The 23,450-nt window shown below is 41.6% G+C and overlaps 1 protein-coding gene across 1 annotated transcript in view; it reads right to left on the bottom strand.

Annotated features, from left to right (window-relative positions):
- Positions 1-21,664, bottom strand: part of UBA1 (ubiquitin like modifier activating enzyme 1) — a 60,353-nt gene extending 38,689 nt beyond the window's left edge. Inside the window, exon 1 of the mRNA XM_073599781.1 lies at positions 21,520-21,664. Within this exon, the coding sequence (XP_073455882.1) occupies positions 21,520-21,597 (78 nt within the window). The 5' untranslated portion in view covers positions 21,598-21,664. The remainder of the gene's footprint in view (positions 1-21,519) is intronic.
- Between the last annotated feature and the right edge of the window lie 1,786 nt (positions 21,665-23,450).

Consider the following 23,450-nt stretch of genomic DNA (forward strand, 5'->3'; position numbering starts at 1 on the left):
TTCCTCACACGAAGTTACTGAAATTACATCGACTATTTTACCAGTCCTATATGCATGGAGGACTTCTCTTCTAGGTTTTTCCTTGATACCTCTCAACATTGGTTGGACATTGTTTTTACGTTGAACTTTTAGCGCTACACATATTTTCTGTTTTACTATTATATGCCTTTATCATATTGGTCGCGTTAGCTGCTTATTCCTCTTTTTTGGCAGCGCAGAATTACTTGTTACCTTTCTCAGGTGTGCAGGTCAACACTGCAGGTTTTTCCCAAATTGATTTTTTAAATTTATTTTTCCCTAACAAAATTGATTCAAGGCATCGTGGACCAAACCAATCTCTTTGCCCAACAATTTATTGCAACCAACCCCAGCTCCAGCTATGCCCGCCCTTTTGAATGGAGACCCCTAACAGTAGTGGAGCCAAAATAGTTTTTAGGCCTAACCCTCAACATGGGGCTTACAAAAAAAAAAAAAAAAAAAAAAAAAAAAAAGTGAAATGCATAAGTATTGGTTGACCAAACCCATCCACCATATGCCAATTTTTTCATCGGCCACGTCCAGGTCCGATACGAAATCATAATGCGCTTCTTGCATTTTAGTGACAACTCACAGTGCCCTCCCCGAAATCACCCAAACTTTGACAAACTATATAAAGTTTACCCCCTAATTTTTTTTCCCAGAAGTTTGCCGAAATGTATGTCCCTGACAAAAATATATCTGTGGACGAATCCCTGGTGCATTTCACAGGCCGGCTGGGAATCAAGCAATATATCCCCAGTAAGAGGGCGAGGTACGGCTTGAAGCTTAACAAGCTTTGTGAAAGCGCCACCGGTTATGTGCACCCATTCTGCGTGTACGAAGGCAAAGATTCCCAGCTCCAGCCCCCTGAGTGTCCCTCGTACATGGGAATAAGTGGGAAAATTGTTTGGGAGTTGGCATTCCCACTCCTCCAAAAGGGGTACCATATTTACATGGACAAATATTATACTATTTTGCTTCTTCTCCGCCACCTATATCTAAAACAAACTTTGGCCTTTGGTACAAGAAAAAAACCAAAAGGGCTTCCCACAGCGTCTTGTCACCACAACCATTCAAAGGGGGGAAAATCAACAAGCTTGAGGAACGAAGAAGTGTTGGCTGTGAAGTTGAGGGATAGGAAAGATGTGTACACCATGTCCACCATGACACCTCGGTGGAACTTCACAGAAGACGCAGTACCGTTCGCAAGCCTTCCTGTATCACCGAGTACATTAAACACATGGGGGGGGGGGGGGGGGTGGGGTTTAAATGATCAATTGTTGCAGCCCTATCTTTCAACAAGAAAATCCCTCTTCTGGTACAAAAAAAAGTCGCAATTTACTGTTTTTCATTTGGCCCTTTTAAATTCCTTCATCATCTACCAAAAATCAACAGAAACACCCACCACCTTCATAAAGTTTATTGAAGACATTGTCACTGCCCTGATTTATCAGCAAGTATCCCCCCCAGAAAGCATTCGCTCCGATTCTGTCAGCAGACTACATGAGCGCCATTTCCCGCACCATATTCCACCAACAGGATCCGGAAGACGACGCCCACCAACAAAAAAAAGTCGGGTGTGCACCAAAAGAGGAATTAGGAAAGATACCAGCTTCCATTTTCCTGACTGTCCCTCCCAACCTGGCCTTTGCATCGGAGAATGCTTCAAGCGATATCACACTCTGGAAAATTATTAGTCCATATTTCTAATACTGACATTTCCCCGTTTTCAATTTCTGTCCTGAATATTTCCCTTTCTCAATCAACCATATCATTGCCTTCCATGTGAACCGACCCTGGCCTGTTTCTCGACTATGCCTCTGCCTACCGTCTGCATTATTTTTCCGCCATGTTTTTGCCTTTCACGTGAACTGACATTGGACTGAATCGACTATGCCTCTGCCTACCGTCTATTTCTGCCTTTTACCTGCACTGACCTCGGCCTGTTGACCATGTTTTTGCCTGCCCCTTGGATTGGTCTTTCATCCTGCTACACAGGGGTCTCACATATGTGAGGGGCTCCAGAATATAGTGTTCGGAGTTCAGAAAACCAGTTTTTGGTTTTCTGTGTTCCCAGAACAGGGTCTGGTTGCCCAGAGGCTTCAAAGCGATTTGGGTGGGAGAAGCCTCTACCCCTGTCCCCATTCTTTCCTGACCGATGCCCTAAGCTTGATGGTACTGCCTGCTCCCTGGGCAAATACTCTAGCTGTGCTGACCATACCTCTGCCTGCTGCATGTACTAACTATGGACAGTATTGCTGCATGGACGATCCTTTTGCTGCTGCTGACTACATCCCTGCCTGCTATCTGGACCAATGCTTTGGCTGTGCTGACATCTCTACCTGTACTGACTATCCCTGCCTGCTGCCTGTTTTGCTGTCGCTGTCCACGTTCCTGCCTGGACCTCTTCACTGTGGACCACTGCACTACTAAAACCACAGGTAATCTTTTCTTTACCCAGCAGAATGTATTTTGGTATGTACAGTACATGCTACGTGTTAGAAACATGAAGGGCCTTAAACAATGTAATAGGTTGGCAGGAATTTGTGTGTAATGTATGCTCCTAGAACAACTGACAGTGCTACTTGGATGTTGGGCCTCTGTATGTGGCCAGGCTATGTAAAAGTCTCACACATGTGGTATCGCCATACTCAGGAGTAGCAGAATGTATTTTGGGGTGTCCTTTTTGCTATGTACATGCTGTGTGTTGGACATCTCTTATGAATGGACAACTTTGTGTAAAAAAAAAAAAAACAAAAAACTAACCATTCAAAAGACTAAAATTATGGCTCATAGATTATACATTGGGGTGTTAGCTTTCCAAAATGGGGTCATTTTGTGGCCGTTTCCATTGACCTGGTGCTCCAGGGCCTTCAAAAATGTGATAGGTTGTCATCTAATGAAATGTGCAATTTATGCTCGTAAAACGCTTGACGGTGCTAGTTGGATGTTAGACCTCTGTATGTGGCCAGGCTGTGTAAAAGTCTCACACATGTGGTATCACTATACTCAGGAGGAGTAGCAGAATGTATTTTGGGATGTCATTGCAAGTATGCATGTGCTGTGTGAGAGAAATAACTTATGACAATTTTGTGCAAAAAAAAAAAAAAAAAAATTTTCCAGGAACTTCAAAAAAAACTCACCATGCCTCTAAATACCTTGGAATGTCTGCTTTCCAAAAAGGGGTAATTTGGGGGGGTATTTGTACTTTCCTGGCTTGTTAGGGCCTCAAGAAAAAGATAGGCCTTCAGTACATCAGGTCTGATCAGATGTGATCATTTTTCAATGATTTGCACCATAGCTTTTAGACTCTATAACTTTCACAGAGACCAAATAATACACACTAATTTGGGTTATTTTTACTAAAGATATGTAGCAGTATACATTTTGGCCCAAATTTATGAAGAAAATTACTTATTTGCAAAATTTTACAATAGAAACTAAAAAAAAAAAAGTTTTTTTTAAAAAAAATTTCTCTTTTTTCGCTTATATTGCAAAAAAAAAAAAAACCCACACACAGCGGTGATTAAATACCAAAGAAATGGATGGTCCAAACAAGTCCAGCCGAAAGACAGCTGGACCCAATCAGACCTCTCGTGTGAAGGGGGCCTTACATCTACTAAAAATGGTCATTTCCACCTTGGAAGTTTTGCCTCCTTCACATCCGTCCAGTGCATTTCATTACTTGCACATTGTTTAGTATGTTCACATGCTAAGACAACTTTTCCAGTTTAAGGGTGGCAGCAAACCAGGAATGGGGTATAAACTTCTCACAATGTAAATACTGTATGAATATTGTTTGTTCGTAGTGGCATGCTAAAATACACAACTTGATGCGCACTAGCAAGGTTCATTGATGTGCCATTTAAATTGATTCATGTTTGCAAGTGCATTTTGTTTTTTTAATACACAGATCAACTACTCTTGAATTTCTTAGCATAATTATTTTGCAAATTGCAGAAGTATGCTTGTTCACTGAAGAGGATCAATAAAACAATAGGAGCGAGTGCTGAAGTGTGCATCAGTGTAGTTCTGGCAAATGACTAACTGTGCTTCAGTGCAACAACAGAGTGCAAAAAAAAAAAAAAAATTAATACATAAACACTGTCTTGTACCCTTCCTCTCCAAGCTGGAGTTCTGGGCAGGGCAGAAGATGGCCAGGCCAGCCTGGGTACTCTTGAAGACTTAGAGTAAAAGTTACAAATTTCTGTAATCTTGGGTCACCTGCCTGACAGAGTATTCACGGGTAGTGTCTCCAGCATTACTTTACAGCCTCAGCTCACAGCCTGCTCCCGACTCCAGGTTGAAGGAAAAATCTTGAAGAAAATCTGCTGTCCTCTGCCAGAAAGTGGTCAATGGAAAGAAGGTTTACCTTCCAACATGACAAAGACCCAAAGCACACAACAAAAATTAACCACAGTGGTTGAAGGAGAAAAAGGTGAATGCCCTTGCATGGTCTAGTCAGAGCCCAGACTTAAATCCCATTGAAAATCTGAGGAATGCCTTGAAGACTACAGTCCACAAATGGTCACCATCAAACTTAACTGAACTTGAGGCAGTTCTGCAGAGAATAGTGGACAAATATTGCAAAGGCTAGATGTGAAGTTAGTAGAGACATATCCCAAAAGACTAAAGGCTGTAATTATAGTAAAAGGTGGTCCAACAAAAGACTGACATAAGGGGGCAATCCTTTTTCCAACTCAGTGATACGGTTTAGGAATTTTTCTGACATGTTGGTGTTATATCTTTCACCTGGATGTTAGAAGTTGCACTAGTAAATACAGCTGGATAAAACAAAAACTGTCTGTCTTCATTTCAGGCTGCAAAGCAACAAAATGTGATTATATTAAAGGCGTGATTCTTTTCTCAACCTACATAAGCACATATGTAAACAATGCAAAAGCTCCATCCTGTCAGGAGGAATGTGGTGGATTTCCCTGCAAAGCAGGAAATAAAATCCATCACACCCCCTAATAAAAACACCAAACACTGGCTAGGCACACATTTAACCCTTTGACTACCCTAGATGTTTAACCCCTTCCCAGCCAGTGTCATTAGTACAGCGAGAGCGCATAATTTTAAAGCACTGATCACTGTATTAGTGTCAGATTGTCCACTGCAATATTGCTAAAATGGCATATAATAAAATATATATTTTAGTTTGTAAATGCTATAATATACACTTATTGGGATTTTTTTTTTTTTAACAGAAACTTGTAGCAAAATACATTTTGATCTAAATGCATGAAGAAATTAGATTTTTTTAAAATTCTTTTTAAAAGCTTCCCGACCGCCTCACGCAGATATACTGTGGCAGAAGGGCATGTACAGGCAGATTAAAGTACGATGCCCTTTAAGAGGCGGCTTGCGGGCGCACCCGCCAGGAGCTCCGTGAGTGTGATCATGGGTCCCACGGACTCTACGTCCGTGGGGATACCAGCGATAAAAAAAAATAAAATAAATAAAAATGCCAAAAAACTATCCCCTATAACTCTTGCGCAAACCAAACGCTTATTGCGATTTTTTTTACCATTGGCCTAAACTGAAGGAAAAAAAATTTTTTTTTTGTTTTTTTTTTAATATATTTTTTGGGGCTATTATAGCAAAAAATATTGCTTTTTTTTTTTTTTTTTTTTTTTTTCAAAATTTCGCTTTTTGTTTATAGCGCAAAAATTAAAAACTGCAGAGGTGATCAAATACCACCAAAAGAAAGCCACTTGTTGGGAAAAAACAAAAAAACAAAAAGTCAATTTTGTTTGGGAGCCACGTCACAATTGTCAGTTAAAGAGACGCAGTGCCGAATCGCAAAAAGTGCTCTGGTCATTGGCCAGCCAAACGGTCTGGGGCTTAAGTGGTTAATGGATATGTTAAAGCAGAAAGAGGAAAAAAAAAAAAAAGAAAAAAAAAAAAAATATATATATATATATTTTCATAAGTTTACATACTCTGGCAGAATTTATGATTTCTTGGCCATTTTTCAGAGAATATGAATGATAACACAAAACCTTTTCACTCGTGGTTAGTGTTTGGGTGAAGCCATTTATTATCATCCAATCTCTCAACCAATTACTCTTTTTAAATCATAACAGAAACAACCCAAATGACGCTGATCAAAAGTTTACATACCCCAGTTTTTAACCAATTCCCGCCCGCCGTACGCCAAATGACGTCATCGGCTTTGAGCGGGGATATCTGAATGATGCCTGTAGCTACAGGCATCATTCAGATATCGTCTTTTAGAGCTGGCGAATCTGTGCACCATAACGATCATAGCGGCTGTTCCACCGCTTGATTCTTCTTACGGGAGGCGAGAGGGGACGCCCCCCTCAGTGCTTCTACAAACCCACTGCTACGATTGGCGAGTTGGACACAGGATCCGCCAGCCCTGGATGTTGAGCATAGAGATTTCCGGCAGCCCAGATGGTCGCCGGAATCTCTATGATCGTTCAGAGGCCGGGCACACCCGGCCTCTGTACTATATTAAAAAAAAAAAAAAACACCCACAAAAAAAAAAAAAAAAAAAAACCCACACACACACACACACACACACCACAACACACAGCACCGCTTCGGCTGGGAAACGGTGATCTTTTTCTTTTGATTTCAGGCTTCCCAGCCTGGAGGTGAGATGTGGGGTCTTATTGACCCCATATCTCACTGTAAAGAGCATGTGTCATGCCATAATCCTATTACAAGGGATGTTTACATTCCTTGTAATAGAAATCAAATTAATAAAAAAAAATTGGAGGGGGGGGGGGGGGGGGGGGGAGTGTCAAGCTAAAATAAAGTAAAATTTAATTTATTTTTTTTAAAGCGCCCCTGTCCCCGTGAGCTCATACTCAGAAGCGAACGCATACACAAGTCCCGCCCACATATGAAAACTGTGTTCAAACCGCACGTGAGGTATCACCGCGAACGTTAGAGTGAGAGCAATAAATTTGGTCCTAGACCTCCTCTGTAACTCAAAACATGCAACCAGCAAAAATTTTTAAGTAGCGAAGTTTGGCACCATTCCATGAGTGTGTTCAATTTTGAAGCGTGACATGTTAGGTATCTATTTACTTGGCATAACTTAATCTTTCGCATTATGCAAAAACATTGGGCTAACTTTACGGGTTTTTTTTTTTTAAAGCACAAAAAGGTTTTTTGATTTTTTTTTTTTTTTGGGAAAAAAAGAAAAAAAAAAAAAAAAAAAAAAACACACGACGACGCATTAGAAAAATTGCTGCGCAAATACCATGCAAGATAAAAAAAAGTTGCAATGACCGCCATTGTATTCTCTAGGGTCTTTGCAAAAAAAAAAAAAAAAAGGAATGATTTTTACATGTAGGAGAGAAATGTCAGAATTGGCCTGGTAGGCAAGTGGTTAATACTGTGTATTGCCCCCTTTAACATCAATGACAGCTTGAAGTCATTTGTGGATGAGGATCTTATCTTCTCAGATGGTAAAGCTGCCCATTCCTCTTGGTAAAAGCCTCCAGCTCCTGTAAATTATTGGGCCGTCTAGCATGAACTGCATGTTTGAGATCTCCCCAGAGTGGCTCAATGATATTGTGGTCAGGAGACCGAGATGGTCACTCCAGAACCTTCACTTTATTCTGCTGTAGCCAATGACAGGTTGACTTGGCCTTGCGTTTTGGATCATCATCATGCTGGAATGTCCAAGTACATCCCATGCGCTGCTTCCTGGTTGATGAATACAAATGTTCCTCCAGTATTTTTTTGATAACATACTGCATTCATCTTGCCATCAATTTTGACCAAATTTCCTGTGCCTTTGTAGGTCACACATCCCTGAAACATCAGGGATCCACCTCTCCGTTTAACAGTAGGAATGGTGTACCTTTCATCATAGTCCTTGTTGACTCCTCTCCAAATATAGCGTTTATGGTTATGGCCAAAAAGCTCAATTTTGGTCTCATCACTCCACTCCAAATGACTGTCAGAAGGTTTGAGGTTTGCCACTGTGCTGTTTGGCCTATATGTGGGATACTTTGTGGCATTTGCATAGTAATGGCTTTCTTTGGGCGACTCGACCATGCAGCCCATCTTTCTTCAAGTGCATTTTGAAACAGCCACCCCACATGTTTTCAGAGAGACCTGTACTCCATCTGAAGTTATTTGTGGGTTTTTCTTTGCATCTCTAGCAATTTTCCTGGTAGTTGTGGCTGAAATTTTAGTAGGTCTACCCGAGCGTGGATTGTTTTCAACAGAACCCCTCATTTTCCACTTCTTGATTAGAGTTTGGCATTCTCAGTTCCTTGGATATCTGTTTATATCCCTTTCCTGTTTTATACAGTTCAACTACCTTTTCCCTTCCCATGACTCAAAATCCGGAAACGTCATTGCAGCACTGGATGAAAGATGCAAGGGTCTGTCAGGATTCCAGAAACTCACTGACCTTTTATACACACACTAATTACAAGCAAACAGATCACAGGTGAGGGTGGTTACCTTTAATAACACAGAGGGGTTTGAATGGCTAACTTGTTTGCATGTTATCAGGCCAAAATCACCAAGGTATGTAAACTTTTGATCAGGGTCATTTGGGTAGTTTGTTCTGATTAGGATTTAAAAAGAGTAAACACAGTTGATTGATAATAAATGGCTTCAGCCCAACACTAACCATGAGAGAAAGAACTGTTTTTGTTTTATCCATATTCTCTGAAAAAAAGGCCAAGAAATTAAAATTCTGCCAGGGTATGTAAACTTATGAGCACAACTATCTATACACACAAAATTGTTGGTCCTATTTTGTTTACAGCGCAAAGAATAAAAATGCAGTGCAATCAAACATCACCAAAATAAAGCTCCATTTGTGAGGGAAAAAAAAAAAAAAAAAAAGACACATTTAATGAAGTGTTGCATGACCACGTAATTGTCAGTTAAAGTATTGCAAAAAATGGCCTGGTCATGAAGTGTGTGTGTGTGTGTGTGGGGGAGTTTAAATCCTCCAGAGGTCAAGTGGTTAAAAGGAGTGGTATGGCCTAAGCTCTTTGGTCATACTTCTCTCATGTGGGTCACAGGGACAGGGGTACACTTTAGCTCTGCACTCTTGTGACCCAGATTCAGATTGATGTCACAGAGTTGGTCCTGGCTCTGCAAGGATCAAGACAATGTCAGGATCCACCCACATGCCTGACCGGCAGCTGGCTCAGCATGCCGCTGAGAGCCTGAGCCAGCAGCTCCCACCTCCAACCACCCCGCCAGCCCAGTACTCCAGTGCTTATTGCGGACCCAAGAACTGAGCGATCAGCGGTCTCTGATCACTCAGTTCTTGATATAGAGCCAGTGGGGGACAGCTACAGCATCGTATTGATGCTGCAGCCATCTAGGTGAGCAAGTTTTTTTTTTTTTTTTTTTCCTGCACTTAACCCTCTACACCTAATCGATGGAAACTTGTACAGCCATGGCCAAAAGGTTTGAGAATGACACAAATACATTTTCCCAAAGTCTGCTGCCTTAATTTTTATGATGGCAATTTGCATATACTTCAGAATGTTATGAAGAGTGAAAAGATTAATTGCAAAGTCACTCTTTGCCATGAAATTCAACTTAATCCCCAAAAACATTTCTACTGCATTTCAGCCCTGCCACAAAATGACCAGCTGACATCAGGTCAAGGATTCTCTCATTAACACAGGTGTCAGTGCTGACGAGGATAAGGCTGGAAATCCCTCTGTAATGTTGATTGAGTTAGAATAACAGACTGAAAGCTTAAAAAAGGAGGGTGGTGCTTGAAATCATTGTTCTTCCTGTTAACCATGGTTACCTGCAAGGAAAGATGTGCAGCCATCAATGCTTTTCACAAAAAGGGATTAACGGGAAAGGATATTGCTGCTACTAAGATTGCACCTAAATCAACCATTTATCGGATCATCAAGAACTTCAAGGAGAGAGGTTCAATTGTGGTTAACAAGGCTTCAGGGTGCCAGGACCGTCACAGTTGATTCAGCTGCAGGATTGGGGCGCCACCAGTGCAGATCTTGCTCAGGAATGGCAGCAGGCAGGTGTGAGTGCATCTGCACACAAAGTGAGAAGACTTTGAGGATGGCCTGGTGTCAAGAAGGGCAGCAAAGAAGCCACTTCTCTCCAGGGGAAAAAAAAAAAAAAAAAATCCAGGGACAGACTGATATTCTACAAAAGGTACAGAGATTGGATTGCTGAGGACTGGGGTAACGTCATTTTCTATGATTAATCCCCTTTGATTGTTTGGGCCATCCAGAAAAAGCCTTGTCCGGAGAAGAAAAGGCGAGCACTACCATCAGTCCTGTGTCATGCCAACAGTAAGGGCTTGTTCACACTTAGCGAACACGTAACAAATGCTCCTATAGCGTTAGACTTGCGTTAATAAGCTTTAGTTTGGGCGTTAGCGTTTTACAAGCGTTAATTACAAGTTTAAAATGCTCCCCAAACGCTCTATGGGCACTTTTGAAGCCTTTGGAGGAGCTTTAAAAAAAAAAAAAAAAAACACACCACACCACACACGCTCCACAAACTCCTATTCCATTACCGGAAATAAACTAAACTAATCTTAACGCACTGCAACTGCCTGCCAGAGCATTTGCAAAGCGCTACCAAAGACTTGAATGGGAGGCGTTGAAATGAAATAAGAGTGAAAAATTTAAGGGGGTCTTAATACTTTCCGTCCCCACTGTATAATATATATATGTTATACTTACCTGCTCTGTGCAGTTGCTTTTGCACAGAGCAGCCCGGATCCTCTATCTTGCTCCTGGCCCCTCCCATCAAGTGCCCCCACAGCCAGCAGCTTTCTATACTCCCCCCAAAGCCGAGTCAGAGCTCCATGTGTATACATTCAGACATGAAGCCCCAACCCGGTCCCTCCCCCTCTCTCCCCTGATTGGCTGACAACTGCGGGAGCCAACGGCGCCACTGCTGTGTCTCAGTCACAAGGAGGAGTTTCCCAGACGGCTTAGACATTCGTAGACATGGATAGAGAAGTGCTCAGGTAAGTAAATAAGGGGTGCTGGGGAGGCTGCTATACACAAAAGGTTTTATCCTAATGCATTAAGAAAAAAAAAAAAAAAATTCTTCTGCCATTACAACTCCTTTAAGTGGTTTAACTGACATTTACAGACAAAGTTCATCCATTTGAGCTCTAAAAGAACCAAAATGATGCATTGTATCTCTTCTCTATCTCTCAGTGCTGAGCAATGTTGTGATAAACTTTGCCATGCCAGCTGCTGCTTTTTTTTTGTTTGACAGCTGCGAGTAGAGAACTGCTCTGCACTTGTTACATGAATCATGGAAATGCTGGATTAAGATCACGAGGGGGGTTGAATCGCAATTTTTTTTTTTTAACATTTAAATCGTGCAGCTCTCTGGCTTAGAGAACAAAACCTCAAAATAGTCAATGCTCAAAGGGCAGGCGAACAAAAAAATTCCACAAATTCTGACAAACTCCAAGCATTGATTATGCAATAATGGACTGCCATCAGTTAGGATGTGGCCCTGAATTTGATTGACTTCATGCCAAGGGGAATTGCAGAGGTCTTGAATAAAAAGGATTAACATTGCAAATACTGACTCTTTGCATAAACTTAATTGTCAATAAAAGCCTTTGACACTTATGAAATGCTTGTAATTATACGTCAGAATACCACAGTAAAAAAAAAAAAAAAAAAAAAAAAAAAAAAAAAAAAAAAAAAAAAAAAAAGGAAGATCTAAAAACACTGAAGCAGCAGACTTTGTGAAAATTAATATTTGTGTCATTCTCAAAAATTCTGGCTGAACTTTAACTGTACATTCATGTTTTTGGGCATGCAACCTGCATATCACAGTCACACAAACCAAGGAGGAAACAAAATCCTTTTCTTCCTGTATTCTTCCACAATAGGTAGGAATGAAATAAAAAAAAAAAAAAAAAAAAAATGTAACTGATTGCATAGGAATAAGCATACAAGTAGGTTGGCTGAGCCTATAAAGACCCCACCTATGATTAAAACATTTTTTGGGAAGAGTGATCCTTTAACACTTCTAATTTTACACTCTACCTGCCAGTGAAAGCACCAGTGTATACCTCTCCAGAACACTGTACACAGTCACAGTGGTGGGAGAGAGAGAAAGATACATGGCTGCCCGCCAAGCAGCTTTGTTTACAAATAAAGAAATGCGATCGCCTTCCAGTCACCAGTCTGCTCAGGCAGCTGTCAGTGACCGCTCTGGGCACATTAAACTGCACAATCATGTGCATGTGGCTGATCCTAAAACGAAACAGAGATTAATGTTTCCAGAGCATAGAACACTGTAAACATTAATTTATCTAATGTATACCCCAAGCAGTTAAAGCCCAATTTCAGAATTGTATTTTATTTTAAATAAAAGCAGAGAAGGGTTAGAGCCTGTGTTGAGAGCAATTGCCCTCTGTGTCCCCACTGGGAATGTTTCCTCTGACTTCCTGTCAGGGATAGAATGATTGCACCTTCTGCCAGTATCTATCGCACCCCTCATTTCTAGTGCTTAGGTTAGAAAAGAAAATTTGGAAAATAGGCACTGGATGCTTAATTAGACCCTATCCCTAGTCTGTATTTAAAATTATTTGAGCCAATTACATTTTATATCCATTTTCCTTAGGGCTGGAAGTCAGTCTCCATGTAAAAGCCTCCCGTGCAGTGCAGATGAAAAAGCTCAGAACAAGTGCTGCCATCTTTTTCTTGATGTTAGCTAATGACACAAATCACAGAACTGTCATTATTCCAGTAACACTTATAGTTCTGCTTGATATTTAAAAGGCCAAAGTTCACCTTTGGAACATGTTACATGCCATGTGGCCCACAGACCCCTCTTATGTGGCCCGTGACCTCAAACCAGGGAAACACATGCCCATGCTTAGGGATGAGGGGTTGGCAAGCCCAGGTCACAATCAACGGATTGCCAACCCACCATCTTAGGCTCGATTCACACCTATGCATGTTGCTTTTGAGTGTTTTTGGAGGTTTTTTTTTCATGCTTGCCACGTTTTTGAGCAGGGTTTTTGCCGCGATTTGCGGTTTTTTTTTTTTAGTTTTTTTTTTACAGTCTAAAAAAAAAAAAAAAAAAAAAAAAAAAAAAAAAAAAGGCAAAAACGGTGCAAAAACGGTGCAAAAACGGTGCAAAAACGGTGCAAAAACGGTGCAAAAACGGTGCACTTGCGTTTTTGATGCTTGTCCATTGAATTCTATTACATGCAAAACGCTGCATTTTGCATGAAAAAAAGTCCCTGACCCTTTCCAAAAATGCAGAGAAACAAAAAGGCATTGATGTGAACATGTTCCATAGGAACCCATGTTAAAAAATTCCCGTGCATTTCTGCAAAATGCATCAAAAAACGCGCTAGTGTGAATGGAGCCTTAGAGCATCAGAGTGCATGGAACCGACACTGGCAACGGAGGAAGGAGCCGGAGCTGATACTTCCTCTAACACCGACTCCTGTTCCAGGCAGAGCGATACTAAGTTCACTTCACCTGGGCCCTTTCTAGCAGCTTGACGAGTGATGCAAGTAGAAGAGGAAAAAGGTCAGTGTATTAAACATCACATACACAGCACTTAAGCAATGGGCCTATTAGCACTTGTGGTCATTAGGCTGCTTTAACACTGATCTGCAGGTGCAGCACAGCAAATGCAGGAGTTTGTGAGCTTTCCAAAAGTGCACCACATCTGCAAGATGTAATAGATGTCTATGGCTCAGTGCAGCTAACCCACAGGTGTATTGCACCTGCAGTGCGGGTAAACCACAGCGCATCAGTGTGAAAGCAATTTTTTTTACCAGCAAAAAGATGTGCATTTATTTATTTTTATATAAAAGGTGAACTTATCCCTTAAGCCGGGTGTGTATACAGCTGCTTATATTGCAAAGCAATGTATTATTGTACAATACCGCAGATAGCTGCATACCTTAGGAATACCTATGATGGTTCTGCTAGCTTGTGTGTGCACTATGCTTCTTTGTTTTCAGGGGAATCAGCACAAGGATGTTCTGCAAGCAGCTTTGAGCAGCAAGGAGACAGGCAGGAGTGGAGAGCCAGGAATTAGGGGAGAACAGCTGCTGAGGCCAGCAAAATAGGCACTCAACACTCCAGTTTTGGATTTCTGCGCTATGTGTAGAATGGATAAAAGGAAGAAGGAAGAAAATTATTTAAAAGGGAAACCAGTAAGTAGAATTTTTCTCCGCTGCCACAAGGTTTTAGAATAAGGGAGATTTGATGACAAGAGCTCTTAATTTTTACAGGTATTTATATAGTGCCGACAAGTTACATACTATAGATTCACATCAGCACCCGGCCTACAGAAGCTTACAAGCTAAGATCCCTATCTCACATGCATACATATACTAGGGCCAATTTAGGCAGGATCCAATTTACCTACCAGCACGTCTTTGGAGTGTGAGAAAAAGCCGGAGTACCTAGAAGAAAAACACAGGGAGAACATGCAAACTCCATGCAGGCAGTGCCATGGTTGGGATTCAGAACAACAACCCTATTGCTGCCAGGTGAAAGTGCTAACCACTTGACCACTGTGCTCCCCACTCGGTCCAAAGCAGAAAAAATAAATAAATAATGAAGCTGAATTTGGGTGTTAAGAGGTTAATGTAGATTTACAAATTTTTTTTGTTCCTTTACATCTGCAGAACATAACTACTGGACATCCTGTCATGAAGGTCTTTGGCAATACTCATCTTCATCCCACAGCTGTCCCTGTCAGTACATCTTTTCCATAAGATTTCTTCAATCATCTAGACTAAATGACAGCCATCATTACTCAACCCAACTTACTTTGATCGCAAGCGGTCATGCCGCCCCTAAGGGAATGGAGTCCTGATGTAGCCCGCACTCAAAAGATTACTGTACATTACATTAGCATTGTTCAGTACAGCTTTAAGGACCACAGGAGGAACAGGATGCTTCACTGTTCAGCTCGGCAGGATGAAAGTCTGTTTAATCACTTCAGCCCCAAGCCCATTTTTGACACTTGTTGCTTACAAGTTCAAATCAGTATTTTTTAGTAGAAAATAACTTAGAACCCCCAAATATTGTATATATTTTTTTAGCGAAGACCCTAGAGAACAACATGGCGGTCATTGCAATATTTTATGACATACAGTATTTGAGCAGCGGTCTTTCAAACGGGATTTTTTTAATACACTTCTTTGAATTAAAAAAAAAAAAACAGTAAAGCATACAACAAGATTTTTTTGCATAGTGTGAGAGATAATGTTACGCCGAGTAAATAGATGCCCAACATGTTACGCTTTAAAATTGCATGCACTTGTGGAATGGCGACAAACTACGATACTTAAAAATCTCCATAGGCGACCTCTAAAAATGAACGGTTACTTGTTTAGCGTTACACAGGAGGTCTATTGATAAAATTATTGTTCTTGCTCCAAAGATCGCAGCGATACCTCACATGTGTGATTTGAACACAGTTTACATTTGGGGGCGCAACTTACGTATGTCGTTTCTTTGGTGCGCGAGCTCGCGGGGACAGGGCACTTTAAAATTATTTATTTTTCTTATTTTATATAATTTTTTTTTATTGAACACTCCCTTTAAAAAATAAAAAAAATCTGATCACTTTTATTGCTGTCAAAAGGAATATAAACATCCCTTTTGACAGTAAAAGGCAGTGACCGGTATTCTTTATGAAGGGATCGGGGGTCTAAAAGAACCCAAATCCCTCCTTTGCACTTCAAAGTGGAGGCGCACCGAAATGTCAGCCGCCGAAAATGAATCGGCAGAGAACAGGGTTTTTTCATTCGGCTGACAGCAAAAAAACTCCTCCCCTCGATCTCTGCATGTCACGAAGCTGAATTGTCCGGGCTGTAGTAACAATGTTCCGCCTCCTGTGATAGACAGCACACTGATCCAATGGCGGGATATTGAATCAGTGCGACGTGATCACAGGAGGAGGGACATTGTTACTGCGGCCCGGTGCAATTCAAACCCTGCTCCGTGAAACGCGGAGATCACCACTCTGATATGGGTACAGGTAAGCTGCATAGGATGGACACTGGTGAGGCTGTTGGGCACAGGCATGCTGTATATGACGGACACTGGTAGGATGCATATGACATGCCCTGGAGAGGCTGCATATGATGGGCACTGGTGAGGCTGCATTGATCTCTTGTATCATGTCTGCATTCTCTGACCATCTCCTGTATCATATCTGCATCGAATGGAAATTTTGCTAATACTATTAGCAATGTGTTTAAGTAAGAGATTGCTGACACTTTATCCCCAAATCCTGCAGGCTCGTTCTTTCACATGACTGGTCCCCTGAGGCTTCGCTTTAGCACTCTGTCTGGGCTGTTGCATCTCTGACATCACATACAAGGCAGGTCCTGCATTCTAACTGGAGGACATCAAGGGCTTGCCTAAGACCTAGATCGATGGAGGAAGAGGACAGCACTGGCTGCTTGGAGAATGAGAGAGAAGGCAAGTAAAAGTCATTTTATTTTGTACCCTAGGGAAAATGAACGTTTAACCCCTCTGCAGTGCAAGGGTGCCCCACTAAAAGGATAGTTTGTGCAGTTCAACTTTAAAGAATGTTACCCCAACATTTCATATTCCTGATCTGTGCCTGCTGTACCATGTACGAAAAAGTATCCTGCTCTCTTTCTATTGCTTCCTTTGGTGTGAAACACCTGGTGATCCTGCCAGTCCATTTGCTTTCCTATTAAGAGCAGGCCACACGAAGCCTGAGAGCACAGCATGGCCAGTTTTCTTGCTGTGCTGGAAACACAGTCTGTTCTCTTAATGATTAGACTTGTGCCGACATGGCCCCCGTCCCCTCCTTCACAGCCATTCACTGAGAAGACCAGTGTACTGCTGTTTCTTGTCCCCTAGCTCTCTATGCAGCTGAGAATAGAGGGTATGTTGGAAAAAAAAAAAAAAAAAAAAGGTATTAATGTGTTATATAAATAAACAAGCATGTTGCCCTTTATTTCTATTTTAAACTGAATAGGTTGTTTTACAAGGAGAGGGTTCACATATACTTGAATTTCGTGAATCGCAGTGTAATTTTTGAAGAACTGTTCATGATAAAAGCTAATGTTTAGCTGCAAAGCACTAAGATTATTCATTTTCTTGAGCTATTGTGAAGTGATTGGACATCTACCTGTGAAAAATACCTGGATGGAAGAGGATTGAGAAATCTGATCTATGGAGGGCATCCAGTTGGGATACTAAAAACCCTATTAAAGGGAAGGTGCATTAGACCTAAAAGTATTAGGAAAGAGCATGAGTGAAGGTAGTGGGACTGCACAGCACATGGTGGAGTTGGTGTCTGACAATTAGGGCTGAAACAACTAATCGATTAATCGACAACTAATCGATTATGAAATTAATCGATTACTATTTTCATAATCGATTAATCGGCCAGTAACATAATGGGGTTAAAAAAAACTAAAATAAGCCCTTTATAGTACAAAATGAGCAAATAATTGCTACTGTAAATATTACTTACACTACAGTAAAAAAAATGAACCCCTTACAGTAGTGATTATCTGTTTTTCTTTGTACTATAAAGGGCTAATTTTAGTTTTTTTAACCCCATTATGTTACTAAACGTCTTAGACCTGGTTCACATCTATGTGTTTGGTGCTTTTTGCAGAAAAGCACTACAGTCCATTTACATGGTTTCCTATGGGACACGTTCACATCTATGCTTTTTTCAGCCACTGCATATTTGGAAAGGGTCAGGGACTTTTTTTTTTTAATGCAAAACGGTGCTTTTTTTGGTTCAATATACTTCAATGGAAAAGCTGCAGAAAAGCGTGTAATTATTTCAGCAGTTTTTGTTTTTTTTAATCTTCCCAACTAGGGTTGTCCCGATACCACTTTTTTAGGACCGAGTACAAGTACCGATACTTTTTTTCAAGTACTCGCCGATACCGATACTTTTTTTTTAATGTCACGTGACAGTTTTTTTGTTTTTTTTTTTTGTTTTTTTTTTTTTTTTTTTTTTAACAGTGCTTGCTTTTTTTTGGGGGGGGGGGGAGGGGGTGAACGTTGTATGTGTGTGTTATTTTTTTTTTTTTACAATTTTTCTTTTTTACAATAATATTTTTTTTATTCTTTATTGTTTTTTTTTTTTTTTTTAATCAGCCCTTTTGGGGGGCTTTGGTGAGATATCAGGGGTCTTAACAGACCTCTGATATCTCCCCCTTGAGACAGAGAATAGAGATTCCCCAGTCCCTTTCTCTGCAGCGTCAGCTGCACTGAGAATGAATGGAGAGAAGACAGCGGCTCCTCTCCATTCATAAACTGACACATCGTAATCACAGGTGATTACAATGTTTCAGTTATGTGAATGGACAGAGTCAGCTGACTCTCTCCATAAACAAAGGAAGGAGGGGGAGGACGGAGGAATGGAGGGGGAGAACGGAGCAGAACGGAGGGGACAGATAAGGAGAGCAGAACGGAGGGGACAGCTGAGAGGGACAGATAAGGAGAGAGGAATGCAGGGGACAGCGGAGAGGCACAGAGGAAAGGAGGGGGCACGGAGGAAGATGCAGTGACAGTCAGCTGTGAGCGATCACAGCTGTATGTCACTAAAGCAGCTGAAAGCCGCTGGGGGAGAATCTTGTAACTCCCCCACGCGCCGATCACAGCTGACTTCCAGGTATCGGTGGAAGCATCGGGAGCATTTGCCCGAGTACAAGTACTTGGGCAAATGCTCGGTATCGGTGCCGATACCGATACTAGTATCGGTATCGGGACATCCCTATTCCCAACAACAAATTGGCCAAAAATAAATGCAAAGACGCAAATCGCAGCACAATCACGTGCGCAAAAGTCAAAACACACAGCAAAAAGCACTGCAGAAACAGATCAAAAGCAAACTGCATAGGTGTGTACCGAGTCTTATGCTGGCCACATGGATCAATTTTCAGACAAAATATTCAGACGAAAAATCTTTGTACATTCACTGAATGAAAGAATGTTGTTTGAAATTTTCACTTGGTTTTTAACATTGTTTTTAAAATGAATGTAATTTCTGAACTGAAATTCCTTTGAATTTTGCTATTGTTTCAAAATTTTCCCGTCACTGTGGTTGAAAATGAACGTCGTTTTGACCCCACTAACGATTAGAAAATTGAACGAACGTTCTTAAAATAAATTTTTTTTTTGAAGGAAGACATTGTTTGTTAAATAAAAAAAATTTGATCTCGGAGTCTGATGATATTTACCAGATTCACATTTTAATAGTATATACAGTATATATCTCCTCTAATAGTATATACAGTATATATCTCCTCTAATAGTATATACAGTATATATCTCCTCTAATAGTATGTACAGTATATCTCTTCTGTCTGTTATTCTCAGGAGTGGATTAGATATTTTGCTCCCTAACCATATAGTTGGTTATTTATATTTACCACTGCATAGAGATATATAAGAATAAATTGCCTTTTTTTAAAACTTTACATATTAACTAAATTATACACCACACTTTTTTTTTTTAAGATTATTAACCGATTAATCGAAACAATAATCGGCCAACTAATCGATTATGAAAATAATCGTTAGTTGCAGCCCTACTGACAATTTGAGCATATCGCGTGGGACTACTAAAAAGAAGGAACTGAACCTGTGGTTAAATAAAAATCAAACAAAATATATTTAGTTTTAGGTCCCCCCCCCCCCCCCCCATTGTGGATGTGCATGGCTTGATTTTGGCCTAAAGCTCTTTTCACCTCCAGCTGCTCCATATCAGCATTTATACATCCACACTCTCAAGAGTAGATATTTAACAGATAGCAGCTAGCAAATATGCAAGACCAAACTCGCTCATCCATGTCTTTATGGGCCTTGCTTTGTGCACAGTCATGTTGGAACATGAAGGGGCCATCCCCAAACTGTTCCCATAAAGTTGGGAGCAAAATTGTGTCCAAAATGTCTTTGTATGCTGATGCCTTAAGCATTCCCTTCACTAGAACTAAGGGGCCAGGCCCAACCCCTGAAGAGCAACCCCACACCATAACCCCCCCTCCACCAAATGATTTGGACCAGTGCATAAAGCAAGGTCTTTAAAAGACATTGATGAGTGAGTTTGGGGTGGAGTAACTTGACTGGCCTGCACAGAGTCCTGACCTCAACCCAATAGAACACCTTTGGGATGAATTAGAGCGGAAACTGTGAGCCAGGCCTTCTCATCCAACATCAGTGCCTGACCTCACCAACACACTTCTGGAAGATGGTCAAATACTCCAATAGACACACTCCTAAACCTTGTGGACAGCCTTCCCAGAAGAGTTGAAGCTGTTATAGCTGCAAAGGGTGAGCCAACGCAATATTGAACCCTACAGACTGGGATTCCATTAAAGTTTATGGGCGTCCCAATTCTTTTGGTAACGGAATATGAAATATATAGATATTTCTGTGTGCTCACTAGGGAGGCATTCTCTCAAGGACTCATTTACCCCAAACTCTGTATTTTGTGACATTTGCAGCCAAAGTGACATAAAAAAATGCATTATTTAAAAATGCAGCAACAATCCCATTGCCTGTGTGTGCTCTATCTAGTATGGAGTGCTATGTGAACAGACGTCTTCACGGCACATTGGGGCGGTAGGATTGGTAACCGTTGCCTCTCTATCAGATGTGGAGCTACTAGTGCCAGCACAGCAAGTCACACAGAGCAGAGCTGATACCAGATGTCTACAACTACAGGGGGGCAGCACTCCAACTGAACTCCCAGCATGCACCAGCTAGCAGAAAAGGCTGGGATATGTAGCCCTAGTACAGTTTGAGAGGTATGGCTGTTGAGACAGAAGGGGACTTAATGTATAACTAAATGCAAGTTTTTTTTTTTTTTAGTATTGGATAGAGTAGAGAACATGTCAATTTGTATTGCGGTCTGTGTCCCCATTAAGGAGATTCGCCCTCTCTAATTGTTGTTTACCATTAAAAGTGAAAAAAAAAAAATATATATAATATCACACAATTTTGGTTTGTCCCCAGAAAAGTAATAGAGTGGAAATCTTCCAATGGGGACACTAGTTCTGGTGACCTGGGGGTTCCCAAGGAATTCCCTTAATTTGGAGGGATTTTCTCTGACTTCCTGTTTGGCTATGAGACAGGAAGTGAAGGGAATCTCCCCAATGGGACACAGATGGTGGAAAAAAAAAAAAAAACTGACAGGGATTATTATCCTCCCTTGCTCTATACAAAATGTTCATATAGTTCTACTTTACCAATCCCACAGCAGCTGTAAGGCCGTTAGAACGCATCAGACAGACTGGGCCCAGAGAGGTAACAGAACTACAAGTCCCAGCGAGCTCTGAAGTTGTGTGGATGTTATGGAATGCTGGGGGAGTGTAGCTGGAGGGCTGCACGTGGCCTGTATTCCTCCCACCAGATAGATTGGGCTGCCTGTACAGCACACAAACTCCATGCTGCCTGTACCAGTCATTAAAGAAGGACCCCCCTCTTCCTCGGTCCGCTTCCCCCCCAATCCTGCCATACACCTCGCTCCCAGCCCCCCGAGGTGTACCTCCTCTTCCTTCTCCTCTCCCTGGGAACGGCGATCACACAATGAATGCTCGGCTTCCCTCGCCAGCCGGTGCTCCATCTCTCCCGCGTCGCGCAATATGACTTAACGAGACCGGCTCCAGCCGATGACGTCAAACGGCGCCGGTGGGGGGCAGAGGCGGGGCTGAGCGGAGGAGGATGGCAGAAGCGCGCGAATTGGGCGAAGGGGTGTATCTTGGCGATGCATTGTGCTTAGACACGTGACTGGGGGAGAGCAGGGCACTGTGAAAGGGAAGGGATGCAACAATGGGGAGTGGAGAGATGCAGGGATAAGGAAGGGTGGTATGAAGATGGGTACAGGGATTATTAAGGGTGGTATAAAGAGGGGTGCAGGAGTTAGGAAGGGTGGCATGAAGAGGGGTGCAGGGATGGGGAAGGGTGATATGAAGAGGGGTGCAGGAATGGGGAAGGGTGGCATGGAGAGGGGTGCAGGGATGGGGAAGGGTGGCATGAAGAGGGGTGCAGGAAAGGGGAGGAATGGTTGATGGCGTAATATTTATTTATTTATTTCAGGTACTTATATAGCGCCGTCAGTTTACGCAACGCTTTACATATACATTGTACATTCACATCAGTCCCTACCCTCAAGGAGCTTACAATCTAAGTTCCCTAACTCACATTCATACATACTAGGGACAATTTAGACAGGATCCAATTAACCTACCAGCATGTCTTTGGAGTGTGGGAGGAAACCGGAGTACCCGGAGGAAACCCACGCAGGCACAGGGAGAACATGCAAACTCCAGGCAGGTAGTGTTGTGGTCGGGATTCGAACCAGGGACCCTTCTTACTGCTAGGCGAAAGTGCTATCCACTACACCACTGTGCCGCCCTATATACCGCCCTATAATAATACAGAGATGGAAACCCAGGAAGACATTAGGGTAATTAAGAAGCAGATCACAAATCCAACCTTGGTGAAAAGTGGTCATGGATCATTTTAACTACAGGAGATTTTACCCTCTTCATGACCAGGCCATTTTTTGCTATTTGGCACTGCCCTAATTTAACTGGTAATTGTGCCGTCATGCAACGCTGTGCCCAAATGAAATCATGTATCTTTTTTTTTTTCACACAAACAAAGCTCTCTTTTGGTGGTATTTGATTACCACTGGGCTTTTATTTTTTTTTGTACGATATAAATGAAAAAGACAAACAATTTTGAAAAAAAAAAATCAAAACATTTTTTACTTTCTGCTATAAAACATATACAATAGAAAATGGCTAATGTCTTTGGAAAGAAAAAAAATTCCCAAGTGTATATTGATTGATTTGCATGAAAGTTATAGCGCCTACAAGCTATGGTATATGTACTTGGATTTTTTTTTTTTTTATACTACTAATCGTGGTAATCAGCAAATTATAATGCGACTGCAATAGTGTGGCGGTCAATCTGATACTAACTGATGCTGAGGAGGGGGGGGGGGGCTAACTGACATCACCAGTGACATTAAGGCTCCATTCACACCTAGGTGATTTGAATCGCGGGCAGAATTGTGGCAAAATGCAGGACACGTTTGCAATGCCATTATTTCTCAATGGCACCCCAAACGCGGTGCGATTTTGTGACGCGACAGAGGCAAAATCGCGAGATGCGTGTCTCCCCAAAAGATGTTCCAGAACTTCTTTTGGGCGACACGCAATTTTTTTGCATGATTTGTCACACGGCAAAATCGTACCGCGTCTGGGGTGCCATTGAGAAATAATAGCATTGCAAATGCATCCCACGTTTTGCTACGATTCGAGGGCAGAATTGCAGCGATCCCTCCTGTGATTCAAATTGCCTAGGTGTGAATGAAGCCTTATTCAGTAATACTATACACCAGGGGTAGGCAACCTTAAAGAGGTGGAGATCTACCTCAGCAACATGGGAGAAGTCAAAGATAACCGGGAA

Source organism: Aquarana catesbeiana, linkage group LG09, assembly GCF_042186555.1.
Source record: "Aquarana catesbeiana isolate 2022-GZ linkage group LG09, ASM4218655v1, whole genome shotgun sequence".
NCBI classification, from domain to species: domain Eukaryota; kingdom Metazoa; phylum Chordata; class Amphibia; order Anura; family Ranidae; genus Aquarana; species Aquarana catesbeiana.